This window comes from Penicillium verhagenii (assembly GCF_028828195.1).
Source record: "Penicillium verhagenii strain IBT 33310 chromosome Unknown utg000008l_segment0_segment0, whole genome shotgun sequence".
NCBI classification, from domain to species: domain Eukaryota; kingdom Fungi; phylum Ascomycota; class Eurotiomycetes; order Eurotiales; family Aspergillaceae; genus Penicillium; species Penicillium verhagenii.
Genome location: NW_026643172.1, coordinates 2,044,902 through 2,061,938, shown reverse-complemented (window position 1 = coordinate 2,061,938; position 17,037 = coordinate 2,044,902). Strand labels below are relative to the sequence as shown.

General features: G+C 49.0%; 3 protein-coding genes across 3 annotated transcripts; 1 reads left to right on the top strand and 2 right to left on the bottom strand.

Moving 5' to 3' along the window:
• Positions 1-166: 166 nt before the first annotated feature.
• N7466_008759 (uncharacterized protein) lies at positions 167-1,503 on the bottom strand (the record flags this gene model as incomplete). Its single annotated transcript, XM_057168148.1, has 3 exons — positions 167-901; positions 1,093-1,283; positions 1,350-1,503. 3 exons carry the CDS (start codon positions 1,501-1,503, stop codon positions 167-169), a joined length of 1,080 nt encoding a protein of 359 aa, XP_057018779.1.
• A 2,498-nt stretch (positions 1,504-4,001) lies between these two features.
• On the bottom strand, positions 4,002-12,145 carry N7466_008758 (putative cell morphogenesis protein (PAG1); the record flags this gene model as incomplete). The annotated part of the gene is made up of 5 exons (XM_057168147.1): positions 4,002-10,817; positions 10,895-11,128; positions 11,189-11,916; positions 11,977-12,057; positions 12,139-12,145. 5 exons carry the CDS (start codon positions 12,143-12,145, stop codon positions 4,002-4,004), a joined length of 7,866 nt encoding a protein of 2,621 aa, XP_057018778.1.
• Positions 12,146-14,639: 2,494 nt separating this feature from the next.
• On the top strand, positions 14,640-16,794 carry cprA (NADPH--hemoprotein reductase cprA; the record flags this gene model as incomplete). The annotated part of the gene is made up of 2 exons (XM_057168146.1): positions 14,640-16,430; positions 16,498-16,794. The coding sequence occupies 2 exons, from the start codon at positions 14,640-14,642 to the stop codon at positions 16,792-16,794; spliced, it is 2,088 nt and encodes a 695-aa protein (XP_057018777.1).
• Positions 16,795-17,037: the final 243 nt, after the last annotated feature.

Below are 17,037 nucleotides of genomic sequence, written 5' to 3'. Positions count from 1 at the left end.
AACATTTGAACCTGAATGGTTGAATGTTGGAATATGATGTCATTCAAATGTTTGGAGCACATCTGGAAGATCACAGCCATTATTATTATTCAGATGCCTGTATCTAGTATCAATGTATGCTGCGTTAGACAATAGGCAATCTGTCTGATGATAAGATAAAGGTGAATCATTTCGATTTATCTTGTAACCACTGGTAAACAACTGAGAAATCTTTGCCGCGGTATGCTGTCTCGACGGCATCATATACTTGCCGAGATTGTTCACCCAAAGCCAAAGGTGTGCCAGACTTTTCGGCAGCCGTGAGTGCCAGTCGCAGGTCTTTGTGCATCAAACTTACCCCGAATCCCCCTTGGTAGCCACGGGACGCAGGTGCAGTAGCAACCACTCCAGGCACCGGGTTGTTGACCTCGGAAGGCCAGCATCTTCCGGTGGAAGAGTTGATCATCTCTGCCAGTGCTTTAGGGTCTAGGCCCCAACGGACTCCCAGATTCATGGCTTCTGCGGTAGCAATATTGTTGATGGCCAAGATATAGTTGTTGGCTAGTTTCCCCGACACCCCAGAGCCCGGTTCGCCAAGGTGCCACATCTTTTTTCCCATCAGTGACAGAACAAGCTTGATACGGTTGATCAGCTCTTCTGACTGTGATGGCGCACCAAACATAAAGGAAAGAGTGCCAGCTTGAGCTCCGACTACACCGCCGGAGACAGGGGCGTCTACAAAACGCCCCGCTTGAGCGGTATGTATGGTGTTGGCGACCTCTTTGGATGTAATGGGATCAACGGTCGAGGTGTCAATGAATAGGCGCTCCTGTTCAAGTACAGGGAGCTTTCCTGGCTGGAGAATTGAATGGAAGACTTCAGTCACATGTTTTGGCTCGGGGAGGCTGCTGATAATCACAGTCTATGTGTGACACTCACAGAGTCAGTTCAAGTAACAAAATATATGTATCCATGGATGTATATGAGGCGGCCAATAGCCATGTCTACTAATATGTGCATATGTATTGGGCACCAGCAAATTATACAGCGAAAAGAGAATGTGGATAGAATGTCTGAGGGAAGTATACAGTGGGGTCTAGTATTAGTACTTACCGACTTTTCTGCGAGTTGCCGGGCATTCTCTGCAATCTCAACTCGATATTCGTCGGCGCCGGCCCCGTTATTGCGAGCTACCTCCTGCGCTTCTTCCACAAAGCGTTTGGCAGCAGCCTCATTGACGTCTCGCACTACCAAGGTGTCCGAAGCTGGAATTTTGGCCCGAAGGTTCTTGGCCATGTTGTAGCCTAAGGAAAATCAGTTGGGAGGTCCAATTGAAACAAGGAGGTTGGTTTCCCGAGGGCCCTGCGTACCCATTTGTCCCAGCCCAATAAACCCCCACGTTGCGTCACGGGGCAGGGTCGTTGAAAACTCTCGTGTTAAATTGAACTGGCTGGCCGACAGCAATCGACCAGTTCCGAGCTTGCGAGCGCCAGCCCGAGAGGCAAGGGTGAATCGGATATGCATGGCTCGATTTCAGCTGGAAGGAATCTCGGTAGGCGTGGCACTATCGCTTTATGTGATCGGGAGGGTAAAGGGTGAATAGTATCCTTAAGTAGACGTGAAGGCGGGGGATCAAGGCCTCGGTTGGTCGTTCTCCGCACGCCGACGCTTTCCGAGATGTTGAGTTTGTGCTATCTGCGGGGAAGTGGGTACAGAACGCGGGTACAGGAGTGGATGTGGCTGGCAGAAGCTTACTAGTGGCTGGTATCGGGCACTATGTGGGTCACATGGGGCCTATGACCAGTGGGTCACGTGCGTCTTCGAATGGATTCCTCATTCATACATACTACTAGTAGTACTAGTACACTCTACAGAGGTATTAGTAATTATCTGATCTAGTAAGCAAGATTTTTTTTCAGTGTTTCAATCATTCTCATCACCCTATCAGATCATTCTGGTCATCTGGGCACTAGTAGTACCTAGCAGGACTACGATATAGATCTGGGGAAAACGAATGGTAATGAGTGTCAGTAGAAGGGAACCATATGACTTCAGGTCATATACTAGTCTGCTCCTGGTCAAGCTGCAGCACGTGTTGTGTAGCATTAGTAGTCTGGGGAAGTGAGAGCTTCTCTCTCTTTTCCTTCTCTCCTTCCTTTTCTCCCCATCCCCCTAGCTGAGAAGAATAACACAGTTGTTCTTTCTTCACCTCTGTTGGAGATTGTGAACCATGTGATGTATCACATGGTCTGCTCCAGATGCTCCAGCGCGTGGGTTGGGTTGGTTTTGTGTGCGAGAGGGCTAGGGTTAGTCGGTAGCTTAGGGAAGTGAGAGCTTCTCTCTCATTCCTTCCTTCCTTCCTCCTTTCCTCTCCATCCCGCTCAGCAGTAGAAGGATACCAATACAGTTGTTTCTTCTCCTCTTTCTTCGTCTCTTTCTTCCCCTCATTACCATTCGTTTCTCCCCCAGAACCTCATCGACATCGAGGTTCTGACAACCTCCTCATTGGTAGATTTACAGTGTAGTAAGTCTGAGAGAAGCTCTCACTTCCAACTATCTTATTCCTCTTAACATAGTACTCGTATCTCGTAGAAATTTATTTCAAAAATCAATGTTTGTCTTTCATCGAATAACTTTCAGATATAAATGACCTGCTTCAAGTGTTGAAAGCTTACATTTTGACCTCTGTTTTACATTATGACCTCAAAATCCCAAAGGCTCCATTTAAGACTGCGGGACACTTTTTTTCATACATATGCCTAGTTTTAGTGCTTGCTTATATACCGGAGGCATGGCCACCTGGTCAGTAGGTATCCTTTGAGTTGTTAGTTCAGAAAAAGTAACACGATGCCAAACAAGTATAGCTTTCAAATACCACAGTAGCAACAGTATTCATTGGAAATTCGGTAGTGACTATGGTATCTCATTTTGAACATTTGAATGACGGTGTAATATATGGCACGTGAATCTTCCTGGCAGTCGCAACAGTATGCGGTGCAAATTTCACATGTGAACACTGCAGCAACATTGCAGATGTCGCACGTACATGTTGATAGTCTTTGTCATGCGGGTTGATCTACGTGCTGCACGTGTATATTGCACGTGTCTATTGCGGTTTGCAGGTTGGCAGTCTGCGGGTTGATGGTCTTTGCTCTATTTCCGAACGGAGCCTAGTAGTAGTCTTGGTTCAACCTTAAGGAACTTAAGCTTGTTCCTCCCTTCTTGTTTCTTGTTTCTTTTTCTTTTTCTTTTCTTTCTTCTCTGTATGTGTCTTTCTTAAGTTTATAGGACCTTGGTACAATATCATTTTATCTTCGCTTGCCGTGTCACAGCAAAGAGGTATTTTAATGGGCATTTCAAGCATAACGGTATCTTGAGGCCCGCAACGATGATTCTTAGCTTCCAGAAGGGATGCAAAAAAAAAAAAAATGAGTCAACTGAGGTAATTGGCACATGTACCCGGAGTTAAATTGAGTATACAACCTTCAATGTTCCAAGATTGAGAGGCATTATGTATGTACCGGACCGCCCAGCCCCGGTTCTTTTATAACTCAGAGCTAAGTCAAAAGTTCGAAGGTCAACTGACACTTACCTACAACATTATATGGATCCATGAATCCATCGCCCGGAAACTCATTCTATCAATTGGAAGCATCCAGATTAAGTTAGGATGGAAAGAACATTATGGATATCCTGTATCATATTCCTCGTGAATGACTAACGCCAGTGGTCAAAGCACATCTATCAACATGCATGATAGAGAAATAATATACAGATATGTAGGTCACATGCCACGAAAAAAGGCAAAGAGTGAGGGCCCAGAGGCATGCATAAATAGTAGGATAGGTAAGAGGGTATGATATATATGGAAAGATCCAAACGCCCTCAAAATGATCAGTTATACTGGGGAATAAAGCAGAGATCAAGAAGGCAAAAGAGTGCACAGTAGACGATATAAGAGGGGGAAAACAACAACAAACAAACAAACAGGTACGGGAAAAGACGCTATTTGGGTCACGCTTCTAGGATCTTGGTGACGTGGGATGGCTTGTTGGTCCAGCAAGGTACTCCTCCGGTACTTTGGGAACACGGGGAGAATTTGCAGTTTGGACCATAGCGCGGTGTTGGGCACGAAGGAGATCGCGTTGGCGTTCCTTTTCACGGTTATTGGCCGCGCCGCCGGTTAGTCGACGCATGCCACTGCGGATCATAGATTCGATTGAATGCGAACCGGCGCCCTCTGTTGCGCTGCGGATCATGGGTGGCATTGGTGGATGGACTCGCCTTGCGGTCGTTGGGCGGTCCTCGAAATCCGATTGTGTCTCTTCAATGTCATCATCGGAGAGGAATGCCGAGTCACCGAAACTCAATAGAGGAGTGGTTTGAGAGCCTGTCGGAGCAGTGTGGACAAAAAGATTATTGGCAGGTGAAGTAACGGACCGTGTGTGCGAGACGGGCCGAAGACCTATGCCAAGTGTACTTTGAGACACTGCGCTTACTGGGGAAGGTATGCCAGGAGCGTCAAAGCGGAAGTTGGGTGGGCGGGATTCTGCAAGGCCGTTGTGGAAGGAAGAGGTGGACCCAGTTCTTGCAAGAGACTTGCGTAGTATAGGTGCAGTTTGCTGGTCATATAGATGGGCGTTGGTGTCAACGTAGCTTCCAGTGAATCCTCGTAGCATGGGCGGAGCCACCGGGTTGAGCGTTGGAACATTATCTGTATCTTCGAAGAAGTCATCCAAGCTGTCCAGCTTTTGGACAATATCACCTATGTTGCCGTCGGTTTGTGTATCGATTGATTTCATCGTATCGGCCCTCATTGGGAAGTACGAGTCATTATACTCATCGGCACGGAACTCCACATCAGGGGTCAAGGTGTCCCGACGATTCATATCTTCGGCTTCAGCACAGGTGTAGAAGACCGCGTGAACATTATGGCGAGTCATGGTCGACTGTGTCGCAGGCATCGGGACTGACCAGCCTGTTGGCTCCGGAATTCCATATAGACTTTGGATCCGCTCGTATTCTTTGCGTATAGCACGCGACGAAGTCGCAGAGGCCATACTCATCCGAAGATGATGACGCTCCATTGGATTGCCAGAAACAGTAATTATGTGGTCCAAAACCTCAAGGGCCTGTGGACACAAATTTGTCTGCAGCAATCGTAACAAAGGCGAGATCAGATCCGGACCGTGGCATGTAACTTCATTGCGGCGCATATCGACCTCAGGGATCAAGACACAGAGAATCTTCATGGTCTTAATTCTGAACCAATCCGTTGTATTGGTGAGAAGCCCCATAAGGAAGATCAGGCACTGAAAGTCCAGCTGCGGGAAGTAGTACGACTTGATCTCTGTGATTATATGATCGAGGAAAACAGCCTCGGTCTTGTATTGCTGGTTCGCAAAACCAAACAAGGATGCGGCGAGCCGGGGACATCCTTCGATCTCCGCCACGCGAGCCAGTAAACTAGCATGCATGACGGGTTTGGGATCAGAGAAATCCTGGTCGAAGCATTCGAGGAAGTGAGGCAGGTTGGCCAAAATCGTGAAGAGCTGTCGTGTTCCGTCTCCGATGAGAGGGTTGTTGGCAAGTCCACTGAGGCGATGGAGTACATCCAACGTACGGGTGAATGACTTGGAAGATTTAAGTCCTTTGAATACTAAATCCTGAAGACCCTCAAATCCACCCTCCCATTTAGGTGGCTGTCCCTCAAGAAGCTGTGCCACCACGGCAGGCTCGCTGAGATCCACCGAGTCCAGGAGCTTTTCCAACATGCCGAGTGTCTCGATAAATTCGCTCTCGTGAATAGTATTGAGACAAGCACACGTCGTCCAGAAAAGTTGTGGATAGTGTAAGAGATCCGCCGGGGCCAGAGAACTGATGATGATTTTCAAGGTAGTGAGAATCTCCATGGAGAAGGTCTGGTAGTCGGTTTCTTCGTCTGCAATTGTATTCGAAAGGCGGGCAAGCATATCTGCCAGCATTTGTGAATCCAATGAGGTCGAAATACAACGGAAAATTTGAAATGACCTGCATGCCAAATGACGAACAGGACATGAGGTTGCCCAGTTCAGCGCCTCCTTGGCCCAGAGTTCACCCACACCCTCATAGGCATAACTGAAAAACTTGATAACATCTCGAGTTGCGGCGGCCATTGCAGGCGGCACTCGGCGATCATCAACTTCTTCATCTTTCCCATTGTTCTCCTCATACTCCCAGACAACGACTGGGTCACTCTTCCGAATGGCCTCGACAAAGTCCTCAATTGATTGTCGAGCGCCTGCAGGCGCATCATCCTCTAGCTTAGCAGCAATGAGCTCATGGATTAGATGAACCAGCATCTCACGAGCTTGCTCTTGCACAGTCACGGTATAGTGATCCCAAAGAATAAGTACCACATGCAGAAGTTTGATAACGTCCTCCATAGCTAGTGTGACGGGCGCCACCATGAGATCAACGAGGAAAATTAGAGCTACCTGTCCAAGCGAAAGACCGGCTTGTTTGTTGCCCACAGGAAGTACCGACGCTAGGTCAGCAACGTAAGGCAAGCTCGCGAGATCAGGTGGGGGCGGAGTCAGATCCTTTCGCTCCTGCACCATGTTCTTTGGAACGACTTGCTGCATGAAAAACTCAATGACCTTTGAGCCAGCGGGAGTTCCTGCCAGGAATACAACGATCTGCTTGGCGTATTCGACGAAGTTTTGCTCTTTCCGCTCTAGGCAGAGGCTAATAATGAAGTCAAGAACCAGCTGAACGTTACCTCCGTGGGGGCCGGTGGCCAGCGCTTGCCATAATGCCTGGACCTGATTTGGCAGAATGGTGCTACAGCGGATGGTGATCTCAAAGAGATTTGCAAGAAGCATGTAAGACCTGCCGGTTGGCCCACCATTAGGATCAACCTGCAGCTCCATAGTCTGGACCCATGGCAGAATTGCAGCAACCATATTGCGTTGACTGTCAGGGCGCAGATTACGGAAGTGCTGGGTAAACTCGGAGAACAGATTGAATGCCAAGTCGGAGTGCTGAACCGCCAGTCGTTTCGAAGTCTCAAACTGAGCCAACTTGTAAACAGCTGTGGTCTTATCTGAGATACTGATATCGAAGTCTTGAATCCGTGAGTTTTTCTGATGGCGCTCTTCAAGTCGGCGGAGTAGCTTGGCCGACTTCATCCGGATCTCACGCTTCTCATTGCCAAGAGTTACGAGGACAGCACCTAGAATTCTCCAGAATCGGAGGGGATAGTCGGGGTACTCAATCAAGACTTCAGTCACCACTTCGAAATAGCTTTCAAGAGCTTTTGGTCGCTCAGCCACATAGCACATCTCGATAGATCGTTCAACCAGATAAGCATGCTCTTGGTTGTGAATGATAAGGTTTTTCAAAGCACGACGGCCGATCGAATGCCACTTATCACTGATGGTATTGAAAATTATATCAATCCAAGAAAGCATACGGCCGACGTCAAATTGAAGCACCGATCCACTTTCTGTAGTGATACTAATCGGGCCAGCACACAGAGAGGCCATTGCACTCAAAGCAGCTGCTCGGAGATTCTTTTTCTCAATCTCCATTGCAGCAGCGGCATTACGCAACTCGCCACCGTCTTGCGGTTGGGCCATGGCAAACTTGCGCATATTGTCTTCTCGTTCATTGATGTGAGCCTGGTTGGGGGAGTAACCACACCAGTCTTCCATCAATGAGAAAGAGGATTTTCTAGATTCAAAGGGAATCCAGCGAGACGGATCTTTTGTCCGATTGACGCCTTCGAATACTTCCTCCATCAAGCCACAGTAATGAAATCGCAGCCGTTGAAATTCCCAGTCATTCTGAACCTCCGCATCACTGAGGAAAATTCGGATATCTTTTGCATACGTGATCAGGTTATTGACGATCCAGTCGTCGTTGCACACATCGGGTTCGCGAAGGAAATGGGAAGTGAGTTTATACACGTGGGTGACTTCAGTGCGAAGGCGGTCTGTTTTTCGGTTTCGACGAGGACTGCTAGGCGTACGATGGTGGGTACCAATCCGGACTTTAGCTTCTTCGTTGCATGTTGTCACGGCATATTGAAGGGATTCTAGCAAGGTCCTGTAAAGATTTTTGGCGATGGAACCAAGGGCAATCACGATAGCGGCTCGAATAGAATCCCGTTCAGCAGAAAGGAGCGGAATAACAAATGCAAAGAGGCTTCGCGCAGAGCTGATTTTGTCTTGGGACTGCTGCGCTCCCTTCGACGTCTTGCGAGCATGAAGCTGAGCATTCGCCAATTGACTTTGGGATTGAGCGCCCACGCTAGTGACTGTGGTACAGGCCATGACAAGGTAAAGTTTCCATTGTTCGACCAGAATTTCCGCAGTCACATTGCTTCGTCCCATTGGACCCCGTTGGTAGATATCTACTGGTGAGTATTGCGGGAATCTCGTGCTTTCAGCAAGTGATGAAATGAGCTTATGCATCTGAACCAGACGGGCACAGACAATCTCTCTTCCCAGGGTTACGGCAAACGGACATGTCTCGAAACTGACGCGGATGATTTTCGGAAAAACTTTAGCCCAAAGCGTCGAGTCATATGAGACCTCGCTGCTACAGAGTTCGATGAGGGTGTTTTGGGAAGTGCTTCGTCTTTTGCCTTTTTGGATTCGACTCCTCTCTGCAACGGTGAGCTGCTCGTCATTGACATCCAATATCTGTGAAGAATTCGCTTCCAGAATTCTGATTATCCGCGTGTTCTCCTTCCCCAGAGCACTATCAAATTCGGTAATGAGGCGTAGAACGTTGATAGCAAATGCTCGAACTCGTCGCGATTGGGAGCAGAGGAAGAAGAGACCGTGAGACTCAATCTCTTCCACATGAGCGAGGACGCTTGACAGATCAAGGTGTAGAGCTCGACTGCCCGAAATGGATTTTTCAAGCTGATCCGAGGAGGCTTCCTTGGTTTTTTGCTTGATTTCATCAATCCAAATTTGCAACAGCTCGACATAAAGTCTTAATGTCGACTCTATATGGCCAGGACCCAGCATGCCTTCATCAGACATGGTGGAATACCGGGCATCAAAGTTGAAAATGAACCTCGCGAATCCGATAGTTACCTGCTGGGCATGCAATTGTCTGGCGATCGCCTTCAACGAATCTGCTGAGGACGTGGCAATATTGGACTGGACGTGAGCAGTTCCAGTGCAAAGGAGGTTGATCAATGAGTTAAATGGTATATGGTCTGAAAGACAACGGGGTAACGCTTGCACGGCCACGTGGAGAAGGTCATAAAACCCTTGTTTTTGATCCAGCGTATTTATATGGTCATCACGTCGCCCGAACCCAAATGCCTCTGTGATGGGGGTTTTCGGCGTTGAGCCGCCAAACTTCTCATCCAAGACTGCCTGGCCACCAAATGTGTTATCACAAAGAATTGTAATCTTGCCAAGAACCTCACAGAAACGTAGGTAGTATTCTTTGACATTATCACTCAGTCTCGAGATATTAACCGGGCAGGAAGACGATGGGTCTGACTTCTCGGAAATCACACCAAACTTGGGCTCAGTGAGTAGCTGTGGACGATGGAAGTTGATTGGGCTTGAGGTATCCATGAAAGGGTTCGGGAGAGAGCCTGTTGGGAAAGGAGGGCAGAGCTGGTCGCTTGTTTCAAGATCTGACATGGTTGCAAGGAAGGCTCGGATTCCGATTACCATTTTCTCCGGTTCCATTTGTTCGATCTTCAGGTCTCGACCCGAGAGGAACAAGTCGGAATTAATTAAAGGAAATATAATCGTACGGAAACAGACATCGGGGTGTTTGAAACCGATCATTCGAATCAGTTGAATCAAAGGATCGGCGATACTTGGCTCCGCGCTGAGGTAGGTCCGCCTGCCTGTTGGAAGAGCTATTTTCACCACTTCTTCGACCTTCCGGAGAGTTGTGGTAGGAGAGTCAGAAAAGCGAAAGAAGTAGGTCCAAACCAGGCGGCATATAGCCTGTAGAGCCGGGGCACGTGTTGGACGATCTTTGAGTCGTGGAGGCAGGCTGGAAATCATGGACATCCACTGCGAAGAAAACGTGTCCTTATTTGATATACAGAGCAGTAACACGTTTAAGGAGAATGCGGCACTCCAATGGCGAGGTTTAGTCAGTAACTGCGCCAAGCGGGGTTGGACCAGGTCCAGGAACTCTTTCCACCTCGGCAACGAGAGGTCACAGATGGGATTTGCTGCCACGGGCAATAACAGTTTCTCAATCACGTAACAGTAGGCCTGCTTAATCTTTTGTCCGTGGGCATTCACAAATAAACGGGCAAGTGAACGCATAAAATCGCAAGCTTTTGGCCAGCTGTCTGTGGCCATTGGGAGACGCAGGTATCTCATGCCTAGGATGAGCAACTCGGACTTTGCATCTCCCTCGCGTGATGGCCCTCGGGATGCTTCTTCCTTTTGGTAACGATCTAGCTCCACCAGGAAGCGGTTCGCAACAGAAGTGAAGTTAAGCTCGCTCATGATGCCCAGTAATTGACCATATATCCGCCAGTTTGCCATCCGCAGCGGGGACGCTGAGATCTGATCAGGATCAACCGTTTTGAGCTGACCAAACACAATGTCTTCCAGCCGATCTGCCATGTCAACCGTGATTGACGCTAAGCTACTCTGGTTGAAGATCTCAATTAATACTCGACATACTAGGTATACTGAGACGGTAGCACGACGTTCGACCAGCGCAACGTCGTCGTGACGGGCAAGGAAGGGTGATGGCTGTGGCCTTTCTGCTGAAGGAGCAGTGGGGTCAGCGGGAGGTTGAGTTGGCTCCGTGTTACGGCGCATGAGTACACCATTTTCAGTTACCCCGGATTTTGGCTAAATGGAGATTTCCAGGTCAGTAAGGTCAATTCTTGCACGACGCCATATACCCCTCCACAGCGGTATTTGTTTACCTGCTCGTTTGACATTTGCCTTGCGGTGATGGCCGCATCTCCTTTCCCTTTCCGCCAAAGCATGATCGTATCAATCAAAGGCTTGGGTTTTAGCCTTGCGATATGTCCCAAAGCCGAAATCAACTGATCGAAATTCAGGTCCGCTCCAGGTCCGCACACCTCCTCCACGGGAGCTTCCGAATCTCCAAGCTTTAAAATGGCCTGGTTAATTTTACTGTCGGCTTGGCCAACGAACTTTACCTTCCATTAGCAATCACTCTCTCAAAACTTTCTTCCGGTCTTGGGGTTTCCTACCGAGTTGAATAAATGGTGTAGTGCATATTCACCCACTGTCTTTGATTCAGAATGATGTTTCGAATGCGAGCGACTATGGGACCGATCCCGTCTTAATTTCCCTCCCGAATTCATACGCTTATGCACCAGACTTGCTGGACTACCATCCATCCTCTCATCCGCATCCGTGTCTTGAATGGTGCTCAATGCCCCCGAAAACCCATAAGTCGATGGCACTCCGGCGGGACTCTGATGGTTCAAATGAATATCCGGTTGGTCTAGCTTCGAGGGCAGAATGGCAACTTCATCGGGTGCACCACGACCGAGCGACGCGATAAGCTCCGGGCTCAGAGGACTGGAGGCAGTTGAACCTGCCATGCTCGGGTTCCGTGAGTGCTGCATCCCATGAACTATTGAGGTCTGTCTGTGGTGGCCGTACGAATTCGACGGTCGTCTTTCCAATCCTGCGTCATATCCTGCAGGCCGACCGGCTGACACGTCAGGGCTCTTGGAACCCGAGTGACCGCGGCGGGCTTGTAAAGTCGGAGCTAGTGCGGAAGGGTCGGTCGCTCTGCCACGTACCGTAGAGGATTCACGGCTATGCATGGGTGTGGATTGTGCTGTTCTTATCCCTCGCCACTCTGTCGCTGATTGAAGGGTAGGGTGCGGCGCAGATTTGAGGTCGTCAGGGATGAGGGGCAGCATTGGTTGCTGGCCGGGGCCAGCAGCTTTGACCGGATTGGATGCCACTGTCGCCAGTAAGACCAGCTGTTAGCAAAAGAGCCTGATTTCCTTTGGTCCTGTCGGACCAGGGCGGGTGAAAGGTGGGAGAAGGGATGACAGGGTCGCAAGGGAGTGAGGCGGGATGGCACTGCAGCGAACACAGCTTACTGGTACAAGTTAACGACTCATTGCCCGGTTGAATCTCATGCAGGCGGCCGTGTCAAGGGAGTCAGCAGTGAGCCAGTCACAGTTCATGGCGGCTCAATCCATTAGGGGGGATGAATGGTACGTTGAGGGTGGTTGGTTGAAGGTCTGGAGAGCCGCGGATGACGAGAGCTTTTTAGATGTTTATTCGCGGCGCACGGGGAACCACTTTTTACTCTTACTAACGAATCCTTGGTGATTACGAGCTTAAGGGAAAGGGGCCTATGATTTATCTTAGGACGTCAGATATCTTGATTTGAATCGAAGAAAAAAAAAGTCCAGGTTTTCGTCCCAATTGAAGAATCCAACGTTCTTCATCTTGCCGGGGCGGGTTTTGCAGGCCCAATCAAGTTGGGCGCAACAACATCTTCATGTTTAATCATCAATACGAAGTTAAAAACGATACACTTTGAAAGAAAACATTTCATCTGCGCGACAGCATTTGAGGACGAATGCTGTCAATATGCTCCGGGAGCCCGGGATGGCCTTTCAGATATCCGGGAAGGATATCTTCGTTTCCAAAATTATTTCCATTTCAATTTGAATCTCTACAAGGCAGCGAATCAACGCCTAGTGGATGCATGTACCTACAGGTATGGTGGCGAATATTTATGCGGCTATGCTGTAGGAACCAGGAACATAGAGCCAAAAACTTGGATTTGTTCAATTTGGCGTGGGGATCATTCTGGATTATTGAAACGCATTGATTATATTTAATAAAGGTTGAAACATCCCGAGGGGAACTCGTGGAGTCGTGTGCTCAAGGTGGATTCAAATGTTGATACTCAAAAAGACGTAACGAAGCAAGCACTTGAGCATTTCTCTTTAGTAAAAGTGCATTTCAACATTTGAAGTCCTCCGACTTTAATCTCAAGTGCTTTAAATCCTTGGACTGGACATTACTTTGTAGGACATTAATATGTACGGACCTACAGGTATCTGATGTTCCAATGACTTCAGGTAATGTTTCAATGTTCCCCGGATCTTCGGCACGGGTACTGGATCTCGGGGCAACTGGTGTATAGTACTTGTTCGGTGTGACTTCACCATAACAGGTCAAAGTTCATACACATCTCAACCTCAGCGGGCTTGCAAGGTTATGGCCCGAGGCTGGGTACTTGTGAGGGTTTGAAGGTTGTGCACAAGCAAGTCTTTTTTGAGTAATAGATGAGTGCTGACATTTCTCACGGGCGAATAAACCTTGACATGTAACGTGTGCAGCCAAATAGAAATATTCCGAGGTCAAATAGACGTCAGTGCAAACATTGAAAGTCGGCTAACCGGGCAATATTCTGGGGTTTTGAGACCATCCATGGATAGAATCTGGAGATACTAACCTCTAAGTACTCCAGGGCTTGGAACGACATTTATGAATCTGGAGATGTAAGTCACTCCATTGGCCCCCACATACGAAGGACTTCCACATCGGCAGATTCGAACGCCACAGGCCTCCAGGGCTGGCTCCGGGGAGTGTAACAGCAACGCCGTTTTATGTACCTTACAAGACCCTAGTCTTATGAAAGCCACTTATGTGCTACTCATTACTATATATAGGCCTATCATATAACTTCATCTAATGCCGAGTACGATATGTAGAAAAAGAAAAAGAAATCCAGTGAGGAATGGCAAAGCCGCACATGGCGGAATATGGCCGCACTAGCGATAGAGACAACCCGGATTGACTGGAAAACGCGGAAGAACGTTGGGAATTACCCAAGTGGGAAAGGTTTCTCGTGCCGGAAAGGTAAGAAAAGAGTACTAAGATGGTACTGGAAAGTGAAAAGTCCGTCATGGTTGCCACAATGGAGATGGTGTTCATGTTCCCTAAATTCCACATGTAGGATCTCCCGTACAGCCTTACCGAACGGGCACATACCCGAGGGTCAACCACCTACTATATGGCTCCTCTATAGTGGTTCCCCCAATGAATTACGCTTGACAAGGGAAATCATGACCGTATGACAGAATCTCGTACTTCAAAGGACGCCGATTTCTCTTTCCGACTGTCTTTGGATTTTTGGCCCCCTCGGCCCTATATAACACTCTTGGCCCCTAGCCGAACGGAGGTTAAATTATCTTCATACTCTTAAATAACTTCTTTCCTTGTGATTCTTCTTCCTATTCTACTCTTCTTCCTTTTCTTTTCTTTTTTTCTTTTCTTTTTTTCTCTTGTTTTCTCTTGCTCACTCTTCTTTTTTTTTTTGACTCATTAACCAGATAATTTCCCTTATCTGCTGCACATTCCGAACTCTGCACAACATCCAAGTCGGTGAAGCACAAACAGATCCACTTTTTGGACCGAGCCCGGTGGTCAGACCACTTCGCCTCTTCTTCTTCCTTGGACAATAGGGGTCTTTCTGTCCTTTTGGAAATATTCGCCCAGGTCAAAAAAAGTGTCAAGTACTTAGAGGACACTCACTCAGTTCTGGGCTACGATTGGCCTTTATATCTACTTTTCCCTTTGAATCCGAGGGTTTCCCGCTTTATTGCCAGGGAATTCTCCACCCCACGGACCCTCTTCCCCCTCCCCTACAACCCGATCGCGATGGCGCAACTCGACACCCTCGATTTGGCGGTTCTGGTGGTTCTCCTGGTTGGCAGTGTTGCCTACTTTACCAAGGGAACTTACTGGGCTGTCCCCAAGGACCCCTACGCCTCTTCCGGAGCTGCCCTCAATGGCGGCGCTAAGAGCGGCAAGACCCGCGACATCATTGAGAAGATGGATGAGACTGGCAAGAACTGTGTGATCTTTTATGGTTCGCAGACTGGTACCGCTGAAGATTACGCTTCCCGTCTGGCCAAGGAGGGCTCCCAGCGCTTTGGTCTTAAGACCATGGTGGCCGACATTGAGGATTACGACTACGAGAACTTGGACAAATTCCCCGACGACAAGGTGGCTTTCTTCGTGCTGGCCACTTATGGTGAAGGAGAACCAACGGACAATGCGGTGGAATTCTACCAATTCCTCACCGGTGACGACGTCGCCTTTGAGAGCGGTGCTTCGGCGGATGACTCGCCTCTGTCGTCTCTCAAGTACGTCGCATTTGGTCTGGGTAACAACACTTACGAACACTACAACTCCATGGTCCGTCATGTTGACACTGCTTTGACTAAACTTGGTGCGCAACGCATTGGATCTGCCGGTGAAGGTGACGATGGTGCTGGAACTATGGAGGAGGACTTCCTCGCCTGGAAGGAGCCCATGTGGGCTGCTCTGTCCGAATCCCTGGGTCTTCAAGAGCGTGAATCTGTCTACGAACCCGTCTTCTCCGTCTCCGAGGATGAGGAGAAGACTCCCGAGGATGAATCTGTCTACCTGGGAGAACCCACCACCGCCCACCGTGAGGGTCGCGCCAAGGGCCCGTACTCTGCTCACAACCCGTTCATCGCTCCGATTGCCGAATCTCGTGAACTTTTCACCGTCAAGGACCGTAACTGTCTGCACATGGAAATTAGCATCGCCGGTAGCAATCTGAGCTACCAGACCGGTGATCACATTGCTATTTGGCCGACCAACGCCGGTGCCGAGGTCGATCGATTCCTCCAAGTTTTTGGTCTGGAGGAAAAGCGCCACTCGGTTATCAACGTCAAGGGTATTGATGTCACTGCCAAGGTTCCCATTCCCACCCCGACTACCTACGATGCTGCGGTCCGTTACTACGTGGAAGTTTGCGCCCCTGTCTCCCGTCAGTTTGTCTCTTCGCTCGCTGCGTTTGCCCCCGATGAGGCAAGCAAGGCCGAGATTGTTCGCCTTGGTAACGACAAGGATTACTTCCACGAGAAAATCAGTGACCAGTGCTTCAATATCGCCCAGGCTCTTCAGAGCATCACTTCTCAGACTTTCTCTGCCGTCCCATTCTCTCTGCTCATTGAGGGTCTCAACAAGCTCCAACCCCGTTACTACTCTATCTCTTCCTCTTCACTGGTTCAAAAGGACAAGATCAGTGTCACCGCTGTGGTCGAGTCTGTTCGTCTTCCTGGTGCCGCGCACATGGTGAAGGGTGTGACTACCAACTACCTCTTGGCTCTCAAGCAGAAACAGAACGGTGACCCATCTCCCGACCCTCACGGTCTGACTTACTCGATCACTGGTCCTCGCAACAAGTACGACGGTATTCACGTCCCGGTTCACGTGCGCCACTCCAACTTCAAGCTTCCTTCCGACCCGTCCAAGCCCATTATCATGGTGGGTCCCGGTACCGGTGTTGCTCCTTTCCGTGGTTTCATCCAGGAACGTGCTGCTCTGGCCGCCAAGGGCGAGAAGGTTGGCACCACTGTTTTGTTCTTCGGATGCCGTAAGCAGGATGAGGATTTCATCTACCGCGATGAATGGAAGGTATGATATCAAACCCATTCTTTTAGTGGCATTTAGACTTACTAACTTTTTTTTCTTTACTTGTCAGACCTACCAGGACCAGCTTGGTGATTCTCTGAAGATCATCACTGCCTTCTCCCGCGAGGGTTCCGAAAAGGTTTACGTCCAGCACCGTCTCAAGGAGAACGCTCCGCTTGTCAGCGAGCTTCTCAAGCAAAAGGCCAACTTCTACGTTTGCGGTGATGCTGCCAACATGGCCCGGGAGGTCAACTTGGTTCTTGGCCACATTATCGCCGAGCAGCGTGGCATGCCCGCTGAAAAGGGCGAGGAGATGGTCAAGCACATGCGCAGTAGCGGCAGCTACCAGGAGGATGTGTGGTCATGATTGATGAACTTGCTACTTTGCTTTTTACTTGGCTGTTCGCATCATATTCCCTTCACCTTTCTAGATGATGCAGCATATATATTCTCGACTCTTTTTGGCCCCTTGACTAGCCTTTCCTCATTGCGGCGAGCTTTGTTCTTGACCTATGCCTCGCGATAGGTCACTCTGGCTTCTTTTTCGTTGTTTTTTTACTCCCCTTTTTCTGCGTGGGAATATTGCCTCAGGCGGGGTAAATGGTGATCA